At 43.5% G+C, this 9,488-nt stretch overlaps 1 protein-coding gene across 4 annotated transcripts; it reads right to left on the reverse strand.

Annotated features, from left to right (window-relative positions):
- Positions 1 to 1,487: 1,487 nt before the first annotated feature.
- Positions 1,488 to 9,111, reverse strand: taf1a (TATA box binding protein (TBP)-associated factor, RNA polymerase I, A). Of its 4 annotated transcripts, XM_023800675.2 has the most exons (12): positions 8,752 to 9,110; positions 8,292 to 8,477; positions 7,626 to 7,790; positions 7,297 to 7,460; positions 6,833 to 6,946; positions 5,748 to 5,946; positions 3,991 to 4,112; positions 3,705 to 3,863; positions 3,538 to 3,604; positions 3,333 to 3,456; positions 3,078 to 3,232; positions 1,488 to 2,082 (listed from the first exon to the last, which is right to left on the reverse strand). In XM_023800675.2, exons 1-12 carry the CDS (start codon positions 8,810 to 8,812, stop codon positions 1,994 to 1,996), a joined length of 1,605 nt encoding a protein of 534 aa, XP_023656443.1. In that variant the 5' UTR covers positions 8,813 to 9,110; the 3' UTR covers positions 1,488 to 1,993. The 4 variants fall into 4 exon arrangements, with proteins under 4 accessions (XP_023656443.1, XP_023656455.1, XP_023656446.1 ...); XM_023800687.2 differs by lacking the exon at positions 8,292 to 8,477 and having other exon boundaries at positions 8,752 to 9,109; XM_023800678.2 differs by lacking the exon at positions 8,752 to 9,110 and having other exon boundaries at positions 8,292 to 8,668.
- Positions 9,112 to 9,488: the final 377 nt, after the last annotated feature.

Below are 9,488 nucleotides of genomic sequence, written 5' to 3' on the forward strand. Positions count from 1 at the left end.
CCCGCCCGTGTGTAATAAAATACCCGCCCGTAAAATTCCAGAACATTAAAATCCGCCCGTTTCAGCAACTATCTGCGGGTACCCGACCCGGTGCAGGACTCTGATGTGGGTCCTACCCAGCGCCGCGTAGGGATACCTAATAATGTGGGCCCTACCCAGCGCCGCGTAGGGATACCTAATAAAGCGGGCCCTGCCCGGCACCGCGTAGGGATACCTAATAATGTGGGTCCTACCCAGCGCCGCGTAGGGATACCTAATAATGCGGGTCCTACCCAGCGCCGCGTAGGAGTACCTAATAAAGCGGATCCTACCCGGCACCGCGTAGGGATACCTAATAATGTGGGACCTACCCAGCGCCGCGTAGGGATACCTAATAATGCGGATCCTACCCAGCGCCGCGTTGGAGTACCTAATAAAGCGGATCCTACCCGGCACCTGGTACCTACTAATTAAGGGAATAGTGAGTATATGTATAACAGTAATGAATTTTTCTAAAACAGACTAGTTAGTACTAGTTCTCATTCATGATAACATGGCATGATTCCAGTAGATTCTGTCCCTGATGTACCAAAGTTATCCAGCACCATGTCCCTGAGGAGGTCCAGTCTGAGCGGCACCCTGAACCTCTACTCTGCACTGCAGGATAGTTCTGACCACACAGCTGGATGTTACTGCTGGTACACAAAGTTGTGCTTTTGAATTTGTCAGCAAGATTAAAAATAAACCTCATTAAAACAAACAGTAATAAACCATATGAATACACATTCCTCAGAATTTCTTCATCTGACTATGATTCAGGTAAACTGTGAAGTATGCTATAAATGAAATTCAGATACTGTACATGACAGACAGCAAACCTTAGTATCTAAACAAACCCCACAAAAAAACACAATCAAGAACATACAGTAAGCACGCCATGTTATAAACGTGTGTAGAACTTTAAGGGTTAGCACTGTAAAGCTAAGCATGGACTCAGAACATGGACCGCAGAGATCTGGCTTTCATTTTGTAAAGCCCAACCCATTTACAGTATCTCCCAATGGCAGTTAAAAATATGCATGTAGTCATGGAAATTTACAAATCTCTATAAAAAATAATACAGGTACCTGAGAAAATAAAAACTGAATCCTTAATGACTTTAAAATGATACCACTTTGTTCGATCAAATTTTGCTCCAACTAAACAAGAGTATTTATGAGCAGGACATCCTGGCAGCATGGCAGTTAACGGAGAACTGGCAGTCTTCCTGAGAGACAGCTGGCTGCTCTTACAGAAATTCTCCTTGCTGCGCCATGTCCATGTTGGGCGCATGCAGGCAGCCAAAAGGAGTGGGGAGTATGGCGCAAGTGCCACCTGGTGGGAAGGAGTCTGAACTGCACAGCTCACTCTCACCTGTGACGAGTGCAACACGCAAACGGACAGAGACCCAGATCTGAGGGGAGGATTATGGGATAAAGAGTCATTAACCAATAACGCAAGGGGGAGGAGTCTCTTCAGGGATCAATTTAATGGATTACAACCACTAAGGTTTTTGTGATGTAACAATTTCCTATATATTACACAGACAAAAACATAGTAAAGTCAATTTCTATTGTCATGACAGTCATGATTTTATTAAAGATTTTCCACATAAGTTGAAGAAAAACAATATCTTGTTACAACAAAACATTTAACAAATCTTTACAAATTGCACTGTTTTCCATGATACTAAGTGTCCAGAATGACCTAGAAGATGACCGAGGTCATATTCCCTCCAAACCCGGTTCCTCCATGACGTTTAAACAAGCAGCTGCTACAGACTCCTTGATAAAAACCCGACAAAATTTTACCGTTATATTTTAACATCTTCACAAATTGTGAAGAAAAAATGGCACCCTTTAAATGTTATGTCCCCTAATGCCCACTAGGAGGCAGAGCAGCTCACCGGCAGCTGCTCTGGCTGTCCTCCGGACAACAGAAGGACCTCTGTGGCTCCACAGCATCTCGTTTAGCGTCAGCGCTTCCGTTTTTTGTGGGTTTTGATCATTCTTCTGGCCTCCCTTTCGTTCTCAAGCTCGTTTTTTCTTCTGCAGTACATGCATTCTGCAATCAGACAGAACATCGCAGCTCTATGAAGGCGGCAGTTTAACAAATCAGGTGAGGCTACAGCTAGACAACCGAACTACTCAAAAACCTCAAACACACCTTGTGTGTCCTCAGGTATTAAAGTCATCGTTGGGGGACATTAATAAACACATCTACATCTCATTCAAAAACAGAAATTCAGAATTTAAAAGCTCTATAAAACTAATAATAATTCAATTAATTTCTTTATGTGGAGATTGTATGTTCTTTCCCAGTCATGTGAGTTTTCTCTTGCAATGCAAAGAGTTGTGCTGAGACCAAATTGTGGTTATAAATTGCTCAAAGTGTATGAGTGAGTGTGTGTGTGTGTGTGTGTGGGTGGGTGTGTGTGTGTGTGCGTACCCTGACATAGACTGGCATTCCACCCAATGCGCAGCCCAGCCTTGTGCACTATGCTGCACAGAATGTTACCTCCCATCCATGATAAGTAGAAAGGCTGGTTAATAAACATTACAACCATGCCATTCAAAGCCCATGTGAAGCCATAGACAAGCCACTTCCCCCTGACACCCCAACAAGCTTCACTGTCAGCACCTGCTCCCCAGGAGTGAGGTGCATCTTCTGAAATGGCTGGTTACATCAGCACCCCCCTTAGAAGACAGTACTCTGGGCAGGTTCAGAAAGTACAAATCCAGGCCAAGATTTTGTTTCAACCAACCAGTTTAGTATAAAGAGTCACATTCACAAAGTTCTCAACTGGTTGCTTGGAACAAAATCTCGGTCAGGATTTATGCTTTCTGGGTCAGAACTTCCCACCGCTGGCCCTAGCCGGCCACCTGTCGCCTAATGCAGTGCTTCCAAACCTGGTTTTCAGGGATTCACAAGCACACCAAGACCATGTTTTTGCTCTTTCCCAGCTCCCAATAGCAAAAACGTAGACTGGGTTGGGAAACATCGGCCTAATGGGTTGGCCGGCACAATGAGACCAAGGCAAGCTGAGAAGGCGTTCTTACTGTTTCCGACCAGAGTTGAAGCCACAACAACTTTCATCAGCAGCAATTGCCGGGATAGCTGAAAGTCCGCCCTCGCGTGGTACGTCCTGAAGTGAAATGCCGGCCACCAGTCTTTCCGTGTCTCCCACCCTTCCTCAAGGAGATGCTTCAACTTCCTGCCAACAGAGACCCACTTTGAAATGACAAAGGCCAGCCATCGAGGAAATTCAAAACAACACACGAACAGTAAGACAGGTACCACAGGGGATCCCCTACTTCCTTCTGAGGAGTTTGATCATGTTACGAAAGCAGGTCCAGGCCGCCACGCTATGCTTCCAACTGCAATCGTCGAGGAGATTAAAAAGGACATCCAGCGCCTCTTTCAGACTCTGTTCAGTCCCTGGAAAATATTGTGCAGCTATTAAGATTTAAAAATCAGACCTGCCTACGCAATTATTTAAATTTTAAGGAGGAGATTTACCTGACTCAAGCAGAAGCGAAAACAACTCCAGCATCAGCTCATGGCTAGGAACCAAAGCCCCCAGAATCTGTGGAGAGGATAAGACCGCCATTTGTGGTAAAGAGCAGTGCCAAGTGAACAAAGCGAGCTTTGTTAGGACAGGCGAGCCTAGGGCACCCCGCACACACCTTAAGGACCCTGATCTGCTTCTTCTCTGTGGACCCCTGCCTCTTCAGGAAGCGATAGAGGTAGACGTGAGCGTTGGGGTTGGGCGGGAAGCGGCTGTCATACGCATACTCCTTCAGCACGTTCAGCGCCCCCTCGTGGTCATTGTAAAACTCCAGCATCTGCCGAAGCAGTACAGACAGTCCGTTATCCACAATTTTGAGAAACGTGCCTTTATAGACCCCGTCCAAAGGACACTGCTAAACCCCATGTCGCCAGCTTAACGCGCACACTTCCGGCGTGACTCACATTAACATAGCCGACGACAAACGGATCCCACACTCCGGGCAGCTTCAGAATCTCCTGCAGACTGATGCATGCTTGCCGGAAGTAGGTGTGCATCTCCTGAATGGCGGAAACGTCGCCATCGTCTGGCACAAAGACAGACAGCAGCACACTTTTGCAAGGGGCGCCACCCTCACACATAATAGCAAATTTAACAGGTTCTCTCTCTTCAGAACAGAAATTATATTGAGTTCTTTGTACTTATACAGCCATTCGTAATTTGGTATTACGAATATTTGTAATATTTATTATTTATTAGGATATTGCTTGTATACTGTTTACGTTATTATATGTATAATACATATTATATGTATAATATATACAACATTTATATAATATATTGTTTATATATTGAGTTCCTAGTATTGTAGCCATTTGTATTTTTGGTATTTTAATATTTGTATTATTTGTTATTGGTACTTAACTTGTTAATTATTTTCTTACTGTCCGGGAGCAACTGTATACACATAATTTCCTCAGGGATCAATAAAGTATTCTGAATCCGAATCTGAATAACTGACAAGCCAGTATGGAGGTGACCGTAAAATTCAAGTGTACTGGGGAGTAACTCATCCGAGTAGTGCAGATCAAAGAGATTATTCAGAAAAATTGCATCTTACTAAAGAATGTTATTATGCCGATAACTACCTAACTGCCTTGCACCAGTGACATCACACTAACCCAGTGGTTCCCAAACTTTCTCTGCAGGGCCCCCTTTTTCTAGATAGGAACATTATTGAGCCCCGCCCCCCCCATTCAAACTACATAGGTTCAGATTCAAACTTTATTTGAAATACAACTCCCTTTTCTAATTGAGCGAAACAAATGCAATTATAAAATACAAATGGTGCAATTTCACCACTGTGGGAGAAAAAAAGAGCAAACAATTAAAAATAATAGTCCAGCATAATTTTGGAATTATGCGAATGCAGATTTAACGTTCCTGTTAATATTCATTGGCGTACACAAAATAAAGTTTTTTTTTACGATTACCGCATTTTGTTTTTAATGATAATCGCAGGTTTCAGCCTATACTATAACACAAAACAACAATAAATCATAGGCATTAATTGATAGTCTCCCTGCACTTCATGTAGAAAATTTTAAACCTCGTTTTTCATGATATGGTTAGATTTTTTGGTCCGGCGCTGCAAAACGTTGTCACGCGTCACCATGTCACATGGTACAAAAACCTTGCAAGAGCAAGATGACTTGAGACAGATCGTACAGCACCTCTCAGCCGGCTGATGACACAACTTTGCCCTTATTGGCTGAAGATCGTGAAGTTTGTATGACGTTTGTATCCCAGGAAGTTCCGATGCGTTATCTGCTATTTCTCCCGAATATCACGTAAAGCAGTGAGAACTGGTTTTCAGTTAATTTACCTGGTAAAATAAAGTTTAAATAAATTACATAAATGCTCTAATACTACACGTAAGGTAGTGGTTTATTTATTGTTAGTTACTGTAATGTTGCGCTGCTTTATTTGTTTAATCGTCCAGTCTGTGAAGAGATTATTTTGCTCCTGAGGCTATTCCATTGGTGCGCCCCCCCCCCCCCGCAATACCTGCCCCCCAGTTTGGGAACCACTGCACTAACCTGACCTGACACCACAGCAGGTTTAATTTACCATATAGAATAGCTACAGTAACTGCCCCTATCCACCACTAGGGGGCGGAAGACACACAGCCAGACACACATAATGTCAGGTCCCTACTTACCATCCTCAGAGGAGGAACCCTTCTTAGAGATCCAGGAGAGATAGCTCAGGAAGCCTCGGTAGGCATGGATGAGCTTCATCTTGTCAGCCTGAACGGCAGACTGTTTACCATACCGCCAGCTCTCTGCCGTTGTCAGCTGCCGTACGGCATCATCGAAATTCCCAGTCAGCAGCAGGTGGAATGAGTGTTCAAGAGAAATCTAGAACAGTGAAGCAAGTTACAAGCAGTCTGTGGACATGCCAAGCCACCTACAAAGGAGAGTGATAGTGTCACATCACATGACCTGGCCACCTGACCAAAAGCCAGTAGAAATTGTTTTGGAGGAGTTTGACCAGGGGGAAAATAGCCAATCGGTGCTCAGCATATATGTGGGACCTCCTGCAGGGCAGCTGGAAAACCATCCCAGGAGGCCACATCATGAAACTGGCACAGAGGAGACAATAGGGTCAGCCAGTCCCTGCAGCAATCGGGGTTAAGGGCCTTGCTCAAGGGCCCAATGGTGGGATCACGCTGCCGACCCAGGGAATTGAACCAGCAAGCTACTGAGATAAACCCACAGAGCTGGCCCCATCAAATTATTTTTTAAATACTTTTTTTTGGTCAGTGTGACATTCCATATATGTTATTTTACAGTTTTGATGTCTTTATAATCATTCTGAAATATAAAGAATGGTGTAAATAAACCTTTCTATGAGTGGGCATGTCCAAATTTTTGACTGGTACTCTATAGGAAGAAAGAATGAGGACAAATCTGAAGGAATCTGAAATATCATTACAACAGACCACTGGATAAGTCATTATGGGGGGGAACCTCTCAGCAATAGGAAAACAAGCAAAATCAAGTAACTACAACCGGTGAGGCCTCTACACTCTGCAAACACGCGCAAGAAGTCAACAGGCAGCATAGAGTTCACACAGAACCAGCAACAATATACCCAAATACACGTCATCAGTGTCTTTAAAGCAGGTCGTTCCAAAACATAACTCTGTTTTATGCATCCCCAGTATCTGACTGGATGCATTACAGCAAATGTCACAGTACCTGGGTTGTGTACAGCTAACCCTAACCCTAACCCTAACCCTACCTTCAGATATCCTCTCACTCCAGTGTTTTTCATTAGGTCAAAAAAATGATTCACATCTTCAAGTTTGGAGTTTGGGTGCTGATGAAGAATCTCACTTCCCAATCTAAAAATTATCTGAAAAGGAAGAGAAATTAATATATTAATCTACCACTTCACAACGATGCACTAGAGCAGAGAATTACATCGAAATACTGTTGGATTTTTCAACAAATGAATTTACTTTCTGGCGTTTAGATGTTTTCCACCTGAACAGTGTTTATCCAACTACTCCCATCATGATCTTTTACTGGAGAAGTACCTCCCTATTAAGAAGCTCCCTCAAATATACAAGGGTATTTTCTAACAATCTATCTCTGGCCCTACAGTAAGTACTTTTCTCCACCAGTAAGAGCACTTCTGGGACTTGAACCAGCATCTAGCTGGTTCAGGCTCGTGTCCTCCATGCCACCCCCAAAGCGCCTCACCTCAGTGGCCAGCAGCTGCCTGGGTGTGCTTATCTCCTCCAGAGTCTGGAAGTAGCTGATCAAGTACTCCGCTGCCTCCTGCCAGCGGTGCTCAAGCAGACATTCCCGAATCTGATTCAGGCAAAGCCGGGAACTTCGGTGAAATCCAGTCTCCTTGGACGTCTCTGGGGGAGGGAGAGGGGGAACAATAAACTAAATATTCCAGGACTTTGAGATCCATGGCACACAAACATTCAGGCCATTACACTTGCCTGGAGTTTCATGGCATGCTAGCTATCAATGGGGGACGTGGGGGATTGGTAAGAACAGTGGAAGAGCCTCCAACAGACCTCCATACCACGGTGCTGGGATAGGCAGGTCCGGCCATTTGCTCCTCTTCCGAATTGGCTCCTCCTCCTCATCATCTTCATCATCATCATCGTTGCTAACATCATTATCACTGCCGCAGTCCCTCACAGGTGATGTCATCCATTCCGCACTGATGTCATCCATGGCTGAGTAACGCATCAAAATCACACGATTATTGACTTATTTATGCTACAATTTGTTGTGTTTATTCAGATAGATAGATAGATAGATGGTTGGATGGATGGATGGATGGATGAAGAGCATGAACACCCTGAATGGTTTGATTAACAGCGAAAATGATAAAGCACTGAACCATACACTTCATTTAATGCAATATCTAATTAAAACAACTAAAAACGTCTGTAAACTTTTAGCAATCTGCTTCTTCAATTATTTTCCATATAAGACAGCTTCTCTCGTAATGTCTGCAGTCCTTATAAAGGCAGGCCGACATACTACTGCCTACAAAGCAGCCTAAAGATGCAAAACATATTTGTGATGTTTTCATTTCGAAGTTTAACTCAGCATAAATCCAGTCGAATTACATATTTTACATCTGCATGTCTTACAGTACATAAGACGCAATAAATATGCATGTGTATCCTAAAAACAAACGCTAAACTATTTACTACGGGAGCGTTCCTCACCCAGCAAGTTTCCGTAAGCGGTACCACACCGCAATACGCATGGACTGGTTTTTGGTTTTTTTTCCCTTTGGGGGGGGAGGGGGTTGCCTTTTTCTTCGGTGACTTTAAAGCTTTTTAACATACAGCCATTTGTAATCATGCCCCCTAGCGCAGGGGAGGGTCGAACTGTCCGATTAAACCTGTCTGCTGGTTAGGGAAAGGGTTTCAGGATAACTGGCCATCCGGGGTACAGACTATAGATCCTCACATTCACTTTTATTAGTACGTAAATCCCTATGCGTTATGGCTGTTCCTTAGAGTGGTACGGAAAACCCACACACTCATATGTATGTGCTAACAGCATTTACATGTCAGCGTTGCAAATGTAATCCACTGTGGTCTTGTGGAAAATAATGAAATGCACTACATGCTTTCAGTATACCAGAAGAATTTTACCGGAAATGTTTATGGCTGAGCTCACCAATTCGCGCTGCTTCCCCGCATCGCCTTGTGAATTTTAAGGTGACGCATGTGGCATACATTTTCTGTTAGAATCCTTTGATTATAAGACCTTTGATTATATGCTGTTTTATTGACTCGCGCGTACACGCCAGTTATCCAAATGAATCCACAACGATTTGCTTTCTAGGATACTTAATATATATGTATATAGTTTAATATATAATACTTGTGTGTGCGTGTACACCACACCGCCTGCTTGCAGGAGCAGAAGACTGCATTCCCCTAATGGCTAAAATAGAGTTTGTATAAACTATTTGTTGCCGGATTTCAGTGAAATAAGTAACCTGCGTGAACCATCTCCACCCATCTTCTGAAGAAATGCAATAAATTTTCCTATGATCCTCCCAGATGTAAGACGGACATGTTTCGCAAGTTCCGGTGTTAAACCCAAAGGCGTTACGAACCCCGCCGCTAGAGGGCGCAAGTCCATGAGAGGGGAGAGCCAGCCTACTCAATACAAAAATGCCTTAACAGGGTTAGGCTTTATTTATTACTTAAAAAGACCCGGCTGTCCCATTCCATGTTACCTGAAATACCGGATTATAATTTGCTTTAACATATTTAAATTTATTCTGTGCCAACTAGGCTACTTAATCGTTTACAAAGCAAGTAAACTCCTCTCCCAAAATAAAATTCTTGCCTTCACATGCTTGAGGTGTAACAACCAAAATCTGCCTGCATAAATAAAACCAAAAT

This window comes from Paramormyrops kingsleyae, chromosome 19, assembly GCF_048594095.1.
Source record: "Paramormyrops kingsleyae isolate MSU_618 chromosome 19, PKINGS_0.4, whole genome shotgun sequence".
In the NCBI taxonomy this organism is placed as follows: domain Eukaryota; kingdom Metazoa; phylum Chordata; class Actinopteri; order Osteoglossiformes; family Mormyridae; genus Paramormyrops; species Paramormyrops kingsleyae.

Bases quoted from the DNA above. Each gene is read 5' to 3' on its own strand.
- taf1a (XM_023800675.2), bottom strand. From the start codon at position 8,812: ATGTATGCCACATGCGTCACCTTAAAATTCACAAGGCGATGCGGGGAA. The intron at 7,791-8,291 runs GTGAGGAACGCT...TGCGTTACTCAG, and splicing joins CGCTTACGGAAACTTGCTGG to CCATGGATGACATCAGTGCG. The intron at 3,605-3,704 runs GTGTGTGCGGGG...TCCTCTCCACAG, and splicing joins AGCAGATCAGGGTCCTTAAG to ATTCTGGGGGCTTTGGTTCC.